Source organism: Desmodus rotundus, chromosome 5 (genome assembly GCF_022682495.2).
Source record: "Desmodus rotundus isolate HL8 chromosome 5, HLdesRot8A.1, whole genome shotgun sequence".
In the NCBI taxonomy this organism is placed as follows: domain Eukaryota; kingdom Metazoa; phylum Chordata; class Mammalia; order Chiroptera; family Phyllostomidae; genus Desmodus; species Desmodus rotundus.
This window is the reverse complement of record NC_071391.1, coordinates 119499225-119518759: the sequence shown is the minus strand read 5'-3', so window position 1 is coordinate 119518759 and position 19535 is coordinate 119499225. Positions and strand designations below refer to the sequence as shown.

The window sequence follows — 19535 nt, the reverse complement described above, 5'->3', positions numbered from 1 at the left end:
TGTGTAAATTTCTAGAGTGATTATATAACGTATGGATTCATTCTTTATGTTTCGATCCCACAGCCTTGGAAACCTTAAGGGATCCTTTAATCCAGGGAGGTAATATGATACAGTAGAAAAAAAGCACCGAGTCAGGAATTACACAACCTAGATTAGGGTACCATCTCTGCACTCTCTTGTGTGACCCTAGATAAGTCTTACTTCTCTCATATGTAGACAGGAAAAATGCCACTGGCCCTACTCACTTCACAGAAACCGAATGAAATACATTATGAGAATGCTGCTTGCGAACCTTACAGAACAGACATCAGCAACTGATGTGACCCCCTCTGACTGATGCGGCACTGAGGCACATCATGGTTTCTCAGCATTGTCATCAGTTACTAGTGTACGGAAATGGCCAGAAGTTTTGGTTTAAGGTGAAAAGACTATTTTAAAATAGTATACCTCTAAAAATAGCCTGTTTTAAAAAACATTTTTTTTAATTCATTAAGAATCTTTATTCTGTTTTTTGACTTCAAGGTACCTTTAATATCCCACAACTTTTTATCCTGACTTAGGTGGTATTCGAGGAGAAATGGATCTGGATGGCAGTTTTAGACTTTTAGACTGAAATAAACTTTTCTTTTTTTTTAAAAAAAAAAAAGGACAGGTCACCCTAAATTTGGAACAGAAGTCAGGGATACTTGGAGCACTTTGTACTAAAGGTCCTGGCGCTCTCTCCAACAGTGACAGCTCGGCATCTCTACAGTGGCCACTGCTTCTGCTTCCTAAACACGTGATGTTTGGAGTAGCCTCACCTTACAAATAGATTTGCAGAACAGGAAGAAGATTCTTGAAAGGGAGGACTGTGATGAAATCGATATAAATCTCAGTTTTAAAATCTTGTACAGCCTTCTGTTTTAAAATCTTTTCTTCGGGTTGAGACATTAGTCTTTAACGTTTGAGGAACTCTGTAACTGAAGACAAACAATAAAATACGAACAGAGGAAATTACTAAAGGGTTGTATGTGTTTACATGACTTTTATTAGTAATCCACTCTAGTGAAAGAAGATGGGTATAAAAACCAATGTAGTTTTGTTATTAAACTTTTCTTTAACTTAAAAAAGTATAATCTTAAAATCAAGGCTGTCTGATATTTAAATCAATTCATTACCTCTATGACTACATACACCAATTGATTGGAAGCAGATTTCTATTTTATGATAAATCCAAAAATCAGCTTTTAGAGGGAAAAAAGTTAATGTATTATTATTTTATTGTGAGGCTAAATTTAGGGCAATTCTTATTCAGACAGAATCAGCCTAAATACAAATTTTCCAAGCAAATTAATTCTGATTCTTGCTAAATCCTATGGTAATAAAAGACACTATACTTCTTATAAAGGGTCCACGGTGTATATATAGCCTAACAAGAATAAAGGTACTTGCTACTCTGAATGAATTTATCATTAAATTAGAGCATACAAGTCCATAATGTAAGATAGGAAAAGGATTCTCCCAGTAAAAAACTGAAGTTAATGAACTCTTTCCCTCCTCCTCTTTAACAACTCAAAACTAAAGGTGGAGCTTGATAAAATTTGTTATAGAAGCTCCACCCCCTCCCCACCCCCACTGTGGAATACTGGCAGGCAGAGACTGCAATAGGCCAGGCCTGGGGAAGTGATCACACTCTGTCAACCACCTGCTTCACTGCACGGAGATTTGAATGACAAGTAGGTCCTCTGCTGGAAGGGGTTGGAGACTCCTGCTCTTACAACTGAACTCTCATTGTGACTACTTGACATAAAAGGAATTAAAAGTTGTGAATAGAACCAAATCAGCATATTCTGGCACATTTAATAGTTTTAATAACTCATATGTATTTGTAAGCATCTTTTAGTCATTTTTTAAAGACCTTTAGCAAATAAAATAATTTAGAAACTTTTATCTACAAAATTATAAGATCCAATTTCTAGTTGTATGCTCTGTTAACATGATTGAGAGCAATCTAGATAACTGATCCTAAGTAAACTAGTCTGGCTGTCAGGAAAGGTAATGGATTATGCTGTGGCCTTTCTCTTTATGAAGGAGATAAAGCACCTGGTGATACTCTAAGATCCAGGTAGGAGGTGGGGAGCTTGCTTCCATGCTTGGCCTTTGCCTTTCCCTTTCTTCCCTTCCTGCCCCTGTGGCCAATGATGCATTTAACATCAGCTTGTCAAGAGTTGTGCAGAGGTCAAGAAAATAGGTTGATAGAAAATTTTAGCATCCAGCCATGGCTGGTGTGGCTCAGTGGATTGAGCGCTGCCCCGCAAATGGAAAGGTCACTCACTGGTTCAATTCCCAGTCAAGACACATGCCTGGGGTGTGGGCCAGGTCCCCAGTTGGTGTGCAAGAGACAACCAATTGATGTAGCTCTTGCACATTGATGTTTCTCTCCCTAAAATTAAATAAATAAAATCTAAAATTCTAGTATCCTTAGTTTTGCCACTAATTTAAGAGACACTAAGTCTAGCAGTTCGTTATAAAACCCAAAGCATTCTATGTGGTCAAAACATTCTGGGACTTTCAAAATTGACTATTTGATCTCTTTTGAAAATGTAAATACTAGTTTAATCATTCTGAATCAAAGATTTTAATAAGATTTTTCCTTTTCTTCTTAGATCCCAATTTTGTTCGGACATTTCTTACAACATACAGATCCTTTTGTAAACCTCAAGAACTACTGAGTCTTATAATAGAAAGGTCTGTTAATTTTAAATGTTTAAATTCTTTTTTTTTAGAGATTGAGCTAATATCATATATTATTCTTGGAAGTATATTAAATGAGCTTTAAATTGTAGTTCATGAACACTGTTTTAAGAAATAAAATCTCTTAGAAGATCATTTATTTTGTTAGCTTTGATTATTTAAGTAGAAAAATAGACATTCTTTTTTACATGGAAAGTCAGTATGTGAAGCTTCAAATTTATAAGTTAATCTAGCTAAAGATCTATATAAGATACATAATTTAGACTCAGGAAATTCAAATTTTGATGATTTAGATGTTCTAAACAGAATTTTTCAAATATGCCACAAGTTGAGGAAAACGGAGCTTACCAGTGAACAAATACTATAATCAAGAAAAGTGTTCCATCCAAAAGAGCAGTCAACTTTTCAAGCTTTACCCTTAAAAAGTATTATATTAGTTGATTTACAATAATTACACAAGCGAAAAATGAACATCAGTTCAATAACTTTATAATCACATTTGTGTTTAGACTTTGCTGGTATTCCTTAGTTAGGTTTATCTATAAGATCATTAACCTTTACATTATAGAAGCCTTGTTTTCACTGATGTGTCTGTCCTGAGTAATTTTTTACAGTGCTCTCTTGATTGTGCTGACTAGTAAAAAAAACTTTGTAGTTTCCTATTTGTATAATTTGATACAATTAATATTTTCATTAGTTTATTCTGCTTTACGTTAGGTTTGAAATTCCAGAGCCTGAGCCAACAGAAGCTGACCGTATAGCTATAGAGAATGGAGACCAACCCCTGAGTGCAGAGCTAAAAAGATTTAGAAAAGAATACATACAGCCTGTACAGCTGCGGTAAGCATTAATAAATAACTGAAGTGAACAAGCCTTTATCGAACTTTTGTTTCAGAGTTGAAACAAAGCCAGGATGAGGTAGTAAGTAAAATGAGTGACAAGCAATTGTCAAAAGTTGCTGTGTAAGTCTTAATTAACTTGGAATTTTGAAAGTGGTAAGCAGTTTATAAGATTATGTAATTTAGTGGCAGTTGCTGTTTTCATTGATACTATTCATTGTGATAAGCGTTTCTCTCTGAGCTCCCTTGTAATGCAATTCTTCTTCTGTGTGAATGCCACAGAGTGCTGAATGTGTGTCGGCACTGGGTAGAGCACCACTTCTATGACTTCGAGAGAGATACAGATCTTTTGCGGCGAATGGAGGAATTTATTGGAACAGTAAGAGGTATGGTTTTTTTAAGTGCCTCGTTTTATGTGTAGTAAAAGTACCCATGTGGTGACTGTCCATTGCTGTCCTTACTGCCCATTGTTAAGAGGTGTATCTGGTAGTGCCAGCATAGCAAGTTGAAAATTTAGAAATTTTCATCAAACCAGATTTTTGATCTACAAATTGCTCAGGAATCACCCTGTCGAACCTATGTATTTTCATTTAGTAAATCAACTTGCTGGTTATTCTGGAATTGGATAGAAGAAGTCTCATAGATAGATAAGTGTACTGTCTTTACACTTACTTGACGGGGTGCACGGAGGGCAGTTAGGGACCGCTGTGCCGGCACAACACCGCTGACGGAGTCCCTGAGCCACAGGCGAACAGGGCACACGTCAGAGAGGCAGCGGAGCACAGGGAATGGAGAGCTAGGAAACGGGAGTTTTGTTCCCAGCTCTGCCAGTCATCAGCCATGACTTTGGGCAAACTTACTTTCATTCATTCTCATCAGTAACATGTGGAGCTAGGTTTCATCATCTCCAAAGTTTCTCTTCTAGTTTTAAAGGTTCTGTGATTGCATAGGTGTAAGTCTGCCTTAGGGAAACTTGTCTACATTTCCATGGTGCATGCTAAATGAGGATCAGAATACAGTGTCCAGCACCCATACTTCCATGCATAGTACAAAACCAAGCTGCCTCAGAAACTCATGCTTAAACGGAGGACTCCGCCCTCTGGCACTGTTTGGCTTATAAAACTCGTCGTTGCTTAGATTGACAGTGGGTGTGTATAGTCGGTCCTTGTAAATCTCATTTGTGTACGATAAATCTTTTTTTAAGATTATAATATATTTTGAACCACAGTTCAGAACAATAGAGGTAAAAAGTGCTCTACAAATAAATTACTTTCTAATTTTATTTTAAAAGGAAATGGAATATAAACCTAATTATCACAGTGGATACCCATGTGAGGAAGAATGAGATTGGTATAGGGAACAGGGAAATGGTAAAAGGGAACTTCCATTTTTAAAATTTTGATCATTTGAACTTTTTATAGTAAAGATACATTCAGGTATCACTTGTATGATTTTATACTATTTAAAAAAATAAAATATTGAGTAAAAAGTATTTAAATGTTATTTAAAATGTATTTCAGGTAAAGCAATGAGGAAATGGGTTGAATCCATCACTAAAATAATCCAGAGGAAAAAAATGGCAAGAGACAGTGGACCGGGTCATAATATTACATTTCAGAGTTCACCTCCCACAGTTGAATGGCATATAAGCAGACCTGGGCACATAGAGACTTTTGACCTGCTCACCTTACACCCAATAGAAATTGCTCGGCAACTCACTTTACTTGAATCAGATCTGTATCGGTATGTAATTTGACATTCAAGCTGAAAAATCACCTTAAAGGAGTTAATTTTTTAAATGAAATACTGGTTTCTGCCTCAAAAGATTGTTGTAAGACATAAAAGAGTTAGGACATGAAGTGTCTGGTGTGCAGAAAGCTCCTCCTTCACTCTCTGACCCCCTTGCTTTGTCTGTATTTTAAAGCTTCTGTCTGCAGTCACCCCTGTTGGTAAAGCTAAGTTCAAATCCTGGCTTTACCATTTGCTGACTTGGTGTTGGAGAGCAACTCTAACCTTCTTTTGTAACTTTCTCCCTCTGCCTGTTAGTTTCCTCAAAAGTAAAAGGGAGCTAGCATATTACTCACTCCTGAGGCTGCTGTGAGGTTTAAAAAAGTCAGTGCGTGTACAGTGCTTAGCACAAAGTTGGGGCTCAGTCAGTCAGCTACTGCCGTTGTGATTATGAATTTAAGTCATGGCCAGTTACAGCCTTTTTAGCTTTTCTACATGTTAGTAACTACTGCCTCAAAAAATGTCTGTTTCTAGTTGTAAATGGGGGCTATTTAGAAATTCAAGCTAGTTTTAATAACTAAATGAAAAAAGGAACTAATTTTATAGATCCCTCCCACCAGAGATCATCACTATTCTCAGAAAGCAGTGTTAGAATCTATTTTATTTTCCAGGACTGTTTTGTGGTTGGGTTTCCCCTCCTCCTTTAGAGAAAAAAAACATGAATTGCATTTTTACTATACCCTCATTGAGCTGATTATTATAACAGATACATTATTATTTAAAAGAATTATCCCAAACTACTTTGTCACCCCAATTTGTTAAATAATATTTGTAAGTGCTGGGAAAGATTTTATGAAGAAATCCCAAACTTGCCCAAAATCAAATGCTACTGTAAGGCAATAATAAAAGTACATGGGTACATGTATAAAATTTTTTTAATATATAGAAAAAGATGCAGAATTATAACTTTTTGTTAAACCTTGTCATAAACCTTGCTGCTGTGTAAGAGGAAAGTTTATATGAGTTTAGTTTCATCTGTCTGATTCACTTAATAAAACAGTACAGTAGAGGGAAAAGAATCATGTAGAATTATGTCTTGATGATTTCAGAGCTGTCCAGCCATCCGAATTAGTTGGAAGTGTGTGGACAAAAGAAGACAAAGAAATTAATTCTCCTAATCTTCTGAAAATGATCCGGCATACCACTAATCTCACTCTGTGGTTCGAGAAGTAAGTGTCACTGACATTCTCACATTTCGTAGCGGTCAGATGCATTACAAATGTCATTGCAGCTCCATTTCTATGTGTCTCATGTTCTGTTCTCCTCCTTTTTGCACTGAGTGAATAGTTTTCTAATGTAGCATTTTAATTTCATTAATTTTTTATTATATTTTGAGGCTTTTTTAATGGTTGCTTAAAGTTTACCATATACATCTCATCAAAATCAGCTTCATATTTATAGTAGCTTAATTTCCGTGATACATAGAAATGTTAATCCTATATAGCTCTGTTTCCCTTCCCCCCTTTTTGTGGTATTATTGTGATACACATTACAAGTAAGTAATGATGCAAATCTAACAAACACTATAATTACTGCTTCCCCATCTGCCATTATTTTCTTAGCCCATCACAGCTCTGCTCTCACCCACCCACCTCCTTAGTGCGGTCGGTTACTGGCAATAGATTACACACAATTCCATTTCTGTTTGTTACAGGCTCAACAGTACATTACATGAACCTTATTTTATACGGTGGCTTTTTAAATCACTTAAGAGAAGCAGTGAGAAAAAATACACATTTATAGTATCTTTTATAATTCACATAATTACCTTTACTGGTCCTCTTTCTTTGTGCGGATTCATATTACCATCTGGGGCCACTTGCTTTCAGCCTGGAGAACTTTTGTACATGGGTCTGTTAGCAACAAATTCTCTCCGTTTTTGTTTGTCTGGGAAAGTCTTTATTTTGCCTTCACTTTTGAACAATAGCTCTATCTTCAAGTTAACTAATTCTTTCTTCTGCCAGTTCAAATGGACTATTGAGCCCCTGTGGTAAATTTTTTAACTATTGTACTTTTCAACTCCAGGATTTCCATTTGGTTCCTTTTATGATTCCGTGTCTTTTGTGATATTCTCTCTTTGATGCACACTGTCTTCATACCATTTGCTCTTTGAATCATGCTTTCCTTTAGTTCTGGGAACATACTCATAATGGCTACTTGAAATCTTCTTCTGTTAAATCGGACAGCTGGTCTCTCACAGACAGTTACTGTCCCTGCTTTTTTCCCCAGTGAAAGGGTTATACTTTCCTGTTTCTTTGCACGCCTCATAATTTTTTGTTGGAAATTTGACATTTCAGATAATATTGTAGCAACTTGTAATTACTGCCGCCGTGCCCCCCCCCCCTGTCCCCAGAGCTTGTCATTGTTATTGCTTGTTGATTTGTTTAGTTGACTAGCTGGGTTATTTTAGTGAGAGCTGTTCTCCCCCTGAGATGTTAAACTGAGATGTCCCTCTTCTGGGAGGTACAGGTTAGGGTTTGCCTGCCCTCAGTCACCTTGAGAAGGCAGCAGTATCAGTCAGGCTTTCCTTCACTCCCTCCCTGACCACACCAAGTTGTTAACCTCCACTAATTGCCAGCTGATTGCTCTACTGTTTCCAGAAATTCCCTGGTGGCATAAATTGCTCTGTAAACTAATCCAATCATATTGTGACTCCTTTGAACAAATGGTTTCTGAGGTCTCTATTTTAATATTTGTTCTGACCCCAGCTATCTCATTCCCTGGTTCTCTCCTGTGAACTAGTTGGCCAGAAGTCTAGGCTATATCTTCATTAAATCCACAGATCTCTAAACTACTCTTCACCACAACCTTCGCTGTTCTTGAGAGCATCCTTAGGGTTTAAACTTCTCCACACTTTGCTGTAAAGGACAGGAGATTAGGAGTGACCTGTCTGAGCCTAGGGTCTGAAGCTGGGGACCATAGCAAGTTTCTCTTGGAGTTAACATTCTTGCTGCAGGAGCTGAGTGCTTGGTGGTGGTGCATGTGTACACACAGCATAGCCGGAGGTCCTCTTGGCTTGCTTCTCTTGACATAGAACTGCCTTAGGAACCAGGGAATAGCTGTCTTCCCAGGATTTTCAGTATGCCTCGTTCAAGGGAGAGCCTCTGTTCCACATCGAAGTTTTGCAGGAGGAAGGAGCCCCCACCTCTCAACCGCCCTCACCTGGGACATGGCCTCAGCAGCAGCTGCTTGGGACAGGACGAATGAGAAATGCTGAAGTCCTGCTCCTCCTGGGAAGAAAGCCCTGTAGCTGGGAGCTGGGTGGACCGGGAGCCCTGTGTTCTTGGCTGCAGCAATCTGCAGTAAACCTCTCCACCCCCTCCCCCTCAGAGGTTCTCTGGCAGGAAGAAGGGAGAGAGCAGTCTTAGTTCAAATACCACAAACCCTTGCCTCTATCTCGCTTACTGAATTTTTGTAGATTTTCCTGAACATATGTGTCTTCATTTGCTATTTGCTTTAGGGCCGTTTCCAGAGACTTTAAATATTTATGTGTGTATATGTGTGTGTATATATTTATCTATAAACATATACGCACACACACACAATTTTCACCAGTTTCACGGAGGAGTGAATAAGCAGAGCTCTGTACGCTGCTGTGTCAGAAGTCCAGAATCTCAACGGGATTTTATAGTTGGGGCCAGAGATTGGGGTTTTATGTACTGGCCACGTTTTTCTTCTGAGTAAAAACAATATGATTATTTGACTAATATTTTATAAGGGTGATATGAGGTTCCACAGATCATGTTGGAACTGCCAGAACAAAAGACCAGTGACAGAAGGGAATGGCCGGAACCTGAGCTAGAATGTGGGTACAGACCCGAAAGAGATTCCTGAAGAGAAATGCACCCAAGTAATCTGCAAGTTGGGATTTCCTTCTATTTATTTTATGACTCCTCAGCCTCTAAAAAAGTAAAACTTTAGAATTTTCCTTCTATGTGTTGCTTCCTGATGTCTTCATTAAGTTAAATAGCTACACTTTGGTATGATTTCCATTATAAAAATTAAAACTTATGTCTGTAAAGAGGAAACATAACTGATCAAACATAGAGACCATTTCATTTCCGCCCTATTTTTTAACAGATTACTAAGAAGAAGGCTATTTCCTGCTTTGTCTTTTTTTTTAAACTGTGTTAAGAATACTTGAGGTGAGACTTACCCTGTTAACAGATCACGGCACAACACAGCACGGTGATCTTCGGCCTGATGTGGTACAGCAGATGTCTAGAATTTATTCACCCTGCAAACCTGAAGTCTGGTGTATGCTGATGAGCAACGCCCCACTGTCCTCTCCGCACAGCCCCTGACCATCACCATTCCATTCTTTGCGGCTATGAGTTGGACTGTTTTGGGAAAACATGCAGTATTTGCCTTTCCCTGACTGGCTTATTCCTCTTAGCACAGTGTTCTCAGTGTTCATTCGTGCTGTTGCGCACTGCAGGGTTCCCAGGGAATCGTGTTCTGTTGCGTGTGTGCACCACATTTTCTTCATCCCGTCCTCTGTGGATGCACATTGGGGTGGTTTGCACATCTTAGCTACTGTGAATAGCATTGCAGTGAACATAGGAGTGCTAAGATAGCTTTGAGGCACTGATTTCAATACTTTCGGATAAATTCCCAGAAGTGGGGTTGCCGAATCATATGATACTTCTATTTTTCATGTTTTGAGGAACCTCCATACTGTTTTCCCCAGCGGCTACACCGTTTCGCATTCCCACCATCATCAGTGTACAGGGGTTCCAGTGTCTGCCTTTTCAATGTGAAAGGTTCTTGTTCATTTGCCAGAGTGGTTCTTAGCCACGGGTGTGCATTAAATTGGAGTCACCTGTAGATAAATCACTCCATACTTACCTGGTCTTTAGAAAACCTCCACAAGTGATCTGTGTGTACACCTAATTAATATCAACTGAAATAGTTAAATAAAAGATGTAAATACACTATACTTACATTATGCCTTTTGAAATATCTAACTAGCTATCCAGAATATATTTGTAGAGATCTAGCTAATGCTTTGAACATACAAACACGTTATGTTTAATTTGATATAAGGCAAATTAATTTTGATAGTTTTACAATGGTTTTTTCTTAATGTCAGACCTGCCTCATTAGAAAATTAGGTGATCTGCAACTGCACATTTTTTTAAAGTTTTTTAGAATTGATTTGAGAGAGAGAGAGAAACATTGATGTGAGAGAGAAACATTGATCAGTTGCCTCCCACAGGCGCCCCGACGCAGGATCAAACCCACAGCCTTTCGGTGTACGGAACAGTGCTCCAACTGACTGAGCCATCCGCTCGGGGCTGCAGCTTTACATTTAAAAAATGTTTAATAGTGATTTATACTTATTTTTTCCAGTTATGAATTCTATTTTTGCTTGGATTATAAGGTTTAATATTATATTATTGAAAGCCAAGTTTAATGTCTCTTTTTCTTTACTGATAACTAATTAGTAAATAAATTCTCTCAAATATTAGAAGTGGAGAGTGAATGTTCACTGAGGAATTTTCTTTTTTTTTTTTGAGCACAGTACGCTTCCTTTTAGATATTTACCAACATACATATATGTTGTATATATATATATACTTTCCAAGGATTCTTGATATTTAAATGCTTTTCTTTTCATTGATTTTTTTCTAAGTAATTAAAAACTTTATTCTTGGAGGGAAATTGGGCAACTGTAATAACATGATAAATAAAATACAATAAAAAATTAAAATAAATAAAAATTTTTCTTCTTAACTGAGGTAAAATACTTTCATTGACATTTTTACCTTATAATGCTTACTATTTAACAGCTGTTCCTAGAAATGTAGCTAATTACTTCTGTATTTCAAAGAAAGAAATTCAGGATTAATCACTAAAATCTTGCAATTAGATGAAGAATAGGAAGCACAGAATTTTTGAGTTCTAGAATAAATTCCCCAGAACACCCCCACATCCTCTAAAACAGCATACATTCAATAAGATGTCAGACACATCAGTTAATGCTGAGACAGGATGCAGCAAATACACTAGGAATGTGACTGACCGGTGCGTGGTGTCCGTCTGGAAGGCAGCGAGGAGCAGCACGCCTGACTACCAAGGCTCTGCCGTGTCTTCCGGCCTCCTACGACTTACCCAGCATTCTGACTATGTAGTCTTTGCAGTTACATGTATGGCCTCTCCACACTCTGCATTATTTTATTTACTAAAATTTTTAACTCACATCTTTGATGGAAAAACTCTGAATTTTTAAAATCATTTTTGTCTTTGATTCCCAGATGCATTGTAGAAACTGAAAACTTAGAAGAAAGAGTGGCCGTGGTGAGTCGAATAATTGAGATTCTGCAAGTCTTTCAGGAGCTGAACAACTTCAATGGTGTCCTTGAGGTTGTCAGTGCTATGAACTCGTCACCTGTTTACAGGCTGGACCACACATTTGAGGTAGGTTTATATAGTTCTCTTCTTTTAAAGAACTTAAATTTCATGTTCTAAGAATCAGGATTGTAACAAATATGATCTTTAATTTTTTGACTGCCTCGTCTGTCTCTCACTAATATTGGGTTGGCCAAAAAGTCCATTTAGTTTTTTCCATAAAACAGAAGACACATTTTTTATTTTCACCAATAACTTTATTGACTTGGATGTTTTGAGTACGTTGGCTATCTCCCATGTGGTACAACACTGATTGTTTTCAGTTAATGTCTCAGTGTGGTCACTGTCAACTTCAGCTGGTCTACCCAGCTACCCAACCAGGGAGCATCATCTGGCATGAAACTTCACAAACCACTTCTCACACGTTCAATCAGTCAAATCTTCTCCATGCACTGCGCAAATCTTTTTATGCATTTCAGTTGCATTTTATCTTTCTCGAAATAATAAAGCATAATATGCTAAAAATGTTGCTTATTTTCTTCCCCTCTTCAATGTTAAAATAGCTACACAAAAATTCACCAATTTTGCTTCGTTTTTTTTTAATGCATGCTGATAGGACAGCTATAACAATACAATCTTAACAAAATCGTTTTGAACAAAATTAAAGACAACTAAGCTACTAGAGCCACCTTACAGAAAAAACCAAATGAACTTTTTGGCCAACCCAATAGTTTAAAAGATCGTATTATCTAAATTTCAAGTTGAATTTGTTGCTCTTTTTAAATTAGACATTTTCATTAAAATGCATTCTCAGAAGAAGAAAACGCTTTCAGCACTTAATTTGTATTGTACAATGATACTCACATAATTGTGTGAGGAATGGCAAGAGAAACCTGATTTCACACACACATGCACGCACACACACACACACACACCCTTTAAGTTTGCACTAGGAGCCATGAAGATAGTCCTTTGAGCCAGCATGGTTATCCTTAGAATCAAACCCTATACAGTTGCTCTTAGCCTGGAATTTTTTGGAAAAACCTTTGATTCCTTTTATAAACTTATGGTCCCTAAATATTATTTTTTATTGTAGCAAATACCAAGTCGCCAAAAGAAAATTTTAGAAGAAGCTCATGAATTAAGTGAAGATCACTATAAGAAATATTTGGCAAAACTCAGGTCTATTAATCCACCATGTGTGCCTTTCTTTGGTGAGCATTTCCTGTTAAATTTTTATTGTTTTTCTGGATAAAACAAGACACTTATTTCATTAAATAACTGAGTTTACACATGTGTAATATACCAGCAGAAAATTCTTATTTAGCAAATATTTAGCACCTGAATCCTCTTAGAATTTTTCTCTATTAGGACTTTTTAAGATCAAACCTAATCTATACATTCCACTTTTCATTTCCATGTCGGGCGGCCATCTGATATAATGCTCTCTCTTTCACACCGCTTTCCCCGCCTGTGTAGTGCTCTGATGATTCTTCCTCTGAATACTAAACAAAAACTATGATCTCTGTTACATGTCTGGTGTTCAGTCTTTTTAGCATGTGCTATACTTCGCCCAGCCATTTCCTTATCTATATCTATATATTTTTATATAGCTTTAAGTTTTACCGCGCATGATGTTGTTATACCCTGATTTCTTTAAATCAGCACCTCAAATTTTCCCACTTGTTTTCAGGCTTTATAACTAACCACTTTTGTATTTACTTCTAATCTTTTTGCTCTACACATTGTATATAGTTGCAATCATATGACATATACACTATTGTTTACCTTTTTCACTTACCATATTCTAAATATATTGTTGTGTTTTATTAGTCTTCATAATTATTATTTGTAATGGCTGCATAATATTCCATAGAGTCTGTATGACAGTCCATTTAACTGTTGCCCCATGATTGAACACATACATTGTTTGCATGTCTTAGGGTTTCCTAAGTAATGTTATAATGAATATCTTTATTTGAGAATATTTTTAAGCTAGATATTTTACCATATGCCCTTTAGTTTTTATTCTTTAACATACAGTATATTTAAATTCTATAATGTCGCTCTTTCCCATTATGATTGCTGTTGGCTCTAACCTTAGAAAATTCTTCCAGCCTAGTAATTTAATATTCAGTGATTTCTTTTAGCTTTATTATCTCATTTTTTAAATTATGTTTAACTCTTCAATCAAATCGAAATCTCTTTTAGACAATGAAATATTCAAATTTATTTTTCCACCAAATTGGTTTTTTATTGACTCAGGTTTATGGAGTAAATCTTCTTTAACCCCATTTATAATAGTAACTCCTTTAATAAGTAATTTCCCATTAAGTTCTTATACTAGTGCCCCGGTTTTAATGATTGGCACTTTATAATCAGTGATTCTCAACTGGGGGCAATTTTTGCACCCCAGAGAACATTTAGCAAAATCTGGAGATATTTCTGTTGTTCTCACTGGGAGGTGCTAGAGGTGTCTAGTGGGCAGAGGACTGCAATGTTGCTAACATCCTGCGATACACAGGACAGCCCCTACAACAAAAAGTTACCCAACCCAAAAGGCCAGTGGTGCCAAGGCTAAGAACCTCCGCTTAATAGTGTTTTCAAATATGATACCATTGGTTCTTCAGTGTTTCTTCAGTATTTCCTGTGCCAATTTTGTCTCTTTATTTTTCCAAATAAACTTTATAATGGGGGGTGTGTGATTTCCCCTAATACAGTTGAAACAATCTATCAATTAATTTGGAAAGAAAATGTATGGTACTTAGCTTTTTTCTAGGTGTTTCTGATTGTGAATGGTATCCTTTTTAATAGTCAATTACCCTTAATTCCAAGACTTAAATTTTCTCGGATTTTCTAAATATTTAATGATGTCTACCAATAATGTTAGTGTCTCTTGTTTTGATCTTATTTCTGTGCTATGCCTTGTAACATTGGTCATAACTTCCAAACAAAGGTTTAACAATAATGATGATAAGCAGCTTGACTTTTATCTCAATTTAAGCAGAAATAGGTATAATTTTGCTGTTTTCTTGATTAGATGCTTTTTATCATGTTAAGAAAGTTTTCTTTCATAATTATCTCCTTTGCTTTGTTAGCAATATACATTTACTTTGGTAAATAGTTTTTCATTTTAGAAAAAGGATTTTTCTTGTTTAGCAGATTAAATTATAGATTGGCTAATACTGAACCTTCCTACTTACTAATATTAACTCATTTATTTCATGGTGGATTAATCTTTTTAAATATATAAATAAATTTTATTCATTATCGTTTTACTTAGGATTTTTGCATCCATCTTCATAAATAAGGTTGGTCTGTGGTTTTTCTTTTTGTACTATATTTATAGCTCTTGTTGTTATGGTTATATTACTTTGTAACATTAGTTAAGTAACTTTACATCTTATTTATTCTATTCTGGAATATCATGAAATGATCTAGCCTTTAAATTTTGAAATATTCCAACAAAAACCATCTGGATCTGTAATCTTCTGTAGGATACAATAATTCTTTAATAACAATTCATTTCTTCCTTAATTTTATATTTTTATTTTTTAAAGATTTTATTTATTTATTTTTAGAGAGGGGGAAGGGAAGAAGAAAGAGAGGGAGAGAAACATCAATGTGTGGTTGCCTCTCATGCGCCCCCTACTGGGGACCTGGCCCGCAACCCAGGCATGTGCCCTGACTGGGAATCGAACCAGTGACCCTTTGGTTTGCAGGACCATGCTCAATCCACTGAGCTACACCAGCAAGGACTCTTCCTTAATTTTTTAAATTTCAGTTATCTGCTTTGCAAGTATCTCATTTCATTATTTTAAAAAATACAAGCATTCGGTTACATCTACAAAAATGTTATTTTGTAAATTATTCCTATTTGCAGTCTATCTTTCTCATTTCTTTTTGTACTTGTCCTACTTTCATTTGCTTTTTTCTTCAAAAAGATAAACTCTTAAACATAATTATTCTCTCTCATTTTATGTTGTTTATGTCATGTATTTTTTTATCACTATTTATTCTGTTTTCCTGAGGACTTGCCCCCCCTAAATTATTGATAAAACTATTGAGTTCATTTGTTTTCCTTTTCTGGTAAAACATTAAAGCTTATGCATGTACTTTCATGTGTGGTAACTATAGTGTCAATTCCTACAGGGGAGCCTGGGAAAGTACCTGGGTAAGCTCATTTTATTCAGTCTGTCAAAAAATATTTCTTGATTACCTACTTTGTGTCAAGAACTGTGTCAGGTGCCTAGAAAAAGTGAAAAATACATAGCACTCATTGGGCTTACAGTCATGCTACTAATGATATTCTACAGCCTCTGGTACACAGGTGAAGAGAGACCCCAGGGCCTGTTCACTGGAGTAACGAATTAGTCCCTGCCACCTACCCCATTACCCTGATGGGCAGGCACTTGTTCACACAAACTGAACTCTCAGGAGTACTCTCTCTCAGATGCACTAGCATTGTTTTTCTTCATAACATGTCATGTGAAGAAAGGACGTTTCAGACCTGTATTTAGAGTATGATTCACTGTGTTTGAGGGTGAGCTGTATGATTTAGTGAATGAATACAGACATGCGGGTAGTTTGATAGGTACAAACAGCCTACCTGCCAACCTTCCTACTCATCTCTGCTTGGCTTCCTGGTTGTTGAGCCTCTGTTCTTCCAGGGCAGTTTATCTGAACTGTCTCTGCTCAGTTCTGCCGCTCTGGGAAGATTTTTGCTATTCCAAAACTAAAAGTTATCAGTCCCTGGAGCTAGCCAGGCAGCCTCTCATGGTTCTACCCAGTAGGCAGAGCCATATCTTATTGCTGCTGCTTAATTCCATCTCATCTATACTCCTTCCAGATTCCTATCCTTAATTCTGTATGCTGTTTTTCCCATGTATGGGAGGGTCAGGAGTAGTATCTACCATTTTTACTTGGTTTTCATCTGACCAGAATTTTTATTCAAGTCTTTTGTTGACACTACACCATTTACAGGCAATTTCTCCTTCCAAGGTCCTGCCAGACCATGGTCTATATCCCAGTTTTTCTCCACACACTAAAATGTTCTACTTATAGGTAGAATAGGTATATGCATATGCAAATTAACATTTATTCCAAGGTACAAGGATGTTCATTCCTCACTCAACCAAGTCTCACCTCTCTGCGCAAACAAGCCGGTAGCATTGGCCTGCTCTTTCCTTTTACACAGCTCTAATTGTGTGTTCTCCTTCTCTTTCTTGTCAGTTTGTTTCATCTCCTCTCATGCTTTCCTGCCATTTTAGAATTGATTATTTGTCTCTTGCATCCTCTCATTCATTCAGAAACATTCATTGGATGCTTCCATGTGATATGCCAGGCGCCAGGCTAGGTATTAGAATAGAAAATAAAACATTGTCTTACCCTCCATAAGCCCTCTCAAAAGAGCAGAAAAGTACATTGCAGCACCACATAGTACGTACGATACTGTATTGTAGAGAGGTGTGAGTGGAAGTATGAACAAATTGCTATGAGACCCAGAACTCTAAGCAGCTACTTTTTCCAGAAGGGTTGGGAAAGACGTAAGCAAAAAGGTGAAACCTCACCCTTCTTCATTGTTTATGTAGTAGTGCTCTGCTTTCTCTCTCCCTAAAACAACTGTCTCCACAGGGTATATAAAATGATCTATTTAACCATGGCTGGTATGACTCAGTGGATTGAGTGCTGGCCTGCAAACCAAAGAGTCACCAGATCGATTCCCAGTCAGGGCACATGCCTGGGTTGCAGGCCAGGTCCCCAGTAGGGGGCGGGCAAGAGGCAACCACACATTGATGTTTCTCTGCCTCTCTTTCTCCCTCCTTTCCCCTCTCTGTAAAAATAAATAAATCTTTTTTAAAAATCTACTTTAAAAAATAAGCTTTAACAATATATTAGTATATATATGTTAATTATATATAGAAAAAGGATGCATGCCTAAATTTTTTTACTAATATACAGTATACAATCAACAAAGTTTGGATACCACCTCTTTGATCATTTATTCTCCTTTTTACTGCCCATTAATTTGTCATAAAATAATTTCTAAATTTCATCTTGAGCTCTACCAAAATGCTATTGTAAGCATTTTCACAACTTCATTCAAGTATACTTTTAATGCTTACGACGTCTCATAACTTATTTCCCATGTTTCCAGTGTCAGTCATTATACCACCACCCAGCCGCTCACTCAAGCACAAAGCTGAGTCTTCCTTCCACTGCCCCCCATCCCACCCAAACCAGTTCACCAGTTCTTGTGACATCTACGCCTTAAATGTTTATGCACTCCATTCTATCCCTGTAGACCCTAAGAGAGCCCTCAGTATCTCACCACTTTTACCCTGCAAACTGATCTTCCTGCTTCCAGGCTTAACTCATCTAGCTTCACATCTGGTAACCCATCTGGCTTCACAGTACAGCCAGAGAGTAATCCTTCTAGGATGCAAAGATGCTAAAAATTTCCTAATTACCTATTAGATAAAAGTTAAACTCTTTTTTAAAAATGCTCTTCATGACCCAGTCTAGATGCTACTACCCACAAATTCTTCCCAGTTGGGCCATCAATTTGTGACCAATATGGAAAGTTGATTTTGTCTGCCATTAAATACCATATTTTGCCATGTATAATGTGTTCCCATGTATGCTGTGCACCCATATTTTTGGACCAAACTTTGAGGAAAAAATCTTCCATTTTAATTTTTTAATTCAATTTTTTTATTTGTATTTAGAAATAAAACTGATTATTGTATTCCAGGGTATTATTTTACATATGGATATCATTATTGTTTTCTAGAGTTACACTTTTAACACATATGCATAAATAGAAGAATTAAAAACATTTACATAGATACATAATTAGTACTACCCATGTATAATGTGCATCCTGGAAAATTGGGCTAAAGGTGTGCCTTATACACAGCAAAATACAGTACGTCCTGTCACAGACTTAGTTGTCAGACTGAACATTGACCTAAGTCGATCGAGCAGCTTACTGTAGGGGAGAATATAACTGGCAGGTGTAGAAAATAAGAGCCTATGCTTACTAGAACGCAGGGGGAATTTGTCATGAATGTATAACCAAGAGTGGCCTGAGCTGTAGCTGGTGTGGATCAGTGGACTGAGTGCCGGCCTGCGAACCAAAATATAGGTTTGATTCCTGGTCATGGCACATGCCTGGGTTGCAGGCCAGGTCCCCAGATGGGGGCGTGCGGGAAGCAACCAACTGATGTATCTCTCGCACATGGATGTTTCTCTCTCTCTTTTTCTCCCTCCCTTCCCACCTCTCTAAAATAAATGAATGAAATCTTTTTTTTTAAAGAGAGTGGCCTGTGTGCTTAGAAATAATAATACACTTAATAACTGTATACTTTTTAGAATCAAACAGACATTGATGTCTATAATATTCATTATTGCTGACTTGTGCACTGTTGATTTTGAGTCACTTAATCTTTCCAAGAATGTGGCCCAAAATTCTAGCATTGAAAAGTATGCCTGTACCACAAAAGCACTTAGCACCACTAAAATACAGTTGGAATTAAAGTGCCTGTTATTTTGTCCTTTCTCCTCATCCAGCGCACAACCTGAAGTGATGGAGAAGGGATTAGAACTCCTAATCCCTTGCTTATGTCATTCCCATATCCTGCCACTCCTCTTCCTTCCCACACATCAGACCCCTGTGGTCTAGCCATAAGAAAATCATGCTGTCTCTGAGTGTGCCTTCCAAGCTTCGTCACAAACCAGTGCCTCTGCACACACTGCTGCTTTGCTTAGAATGCCCTTCCATCTTCATCTGCTTATTAAATTTCTGTTCATTTTTTGAGACTT

General features: G+C 37.1%; 1 protein-coding gene across 2 annotated transcripts in view; it reads left to right on the top strand.

Moving 5' to 3' along the window:
• Positions 1 to 19535, top strand: part of SOS1 (SOS Ras/Rac guanine nucleotide exchange factor 1) — a 112644-nt gene that overhangs the window by 76936 nt on the left and 16173 nt on the right. For both annotated transcript variants that reach the window (XM_024552904.3, XM_024552903.3), the window contains exons 11-17: positions 2646 to 2727; positions 3451 to 3573; positions 3855 to 3958; positions 5093 to 5315; positions 6410 to 6529; positions 11618 to 11780; positions 12808 to 12925. In XM_024552904.3, the coding sequence (XP_024408672.1) occupies positions 2646 to 2727; positions 3451 to 3573; positions 3855 to 3958; positions 5093 to 5315; positions 6410 to 6529; positions 11618 to 11780; positions 12808 to 12925 (933 nt within the window). The remainder of the gene's footprint in view (positions 1 to 2645; positions 2728 to 3450; positions 3574 to 3854; positions 3959 to 5092; positions 5316 to 6409; positions 6530 to 11617; positions 11781 to 12807; positions 12926 to 19535) is intronic.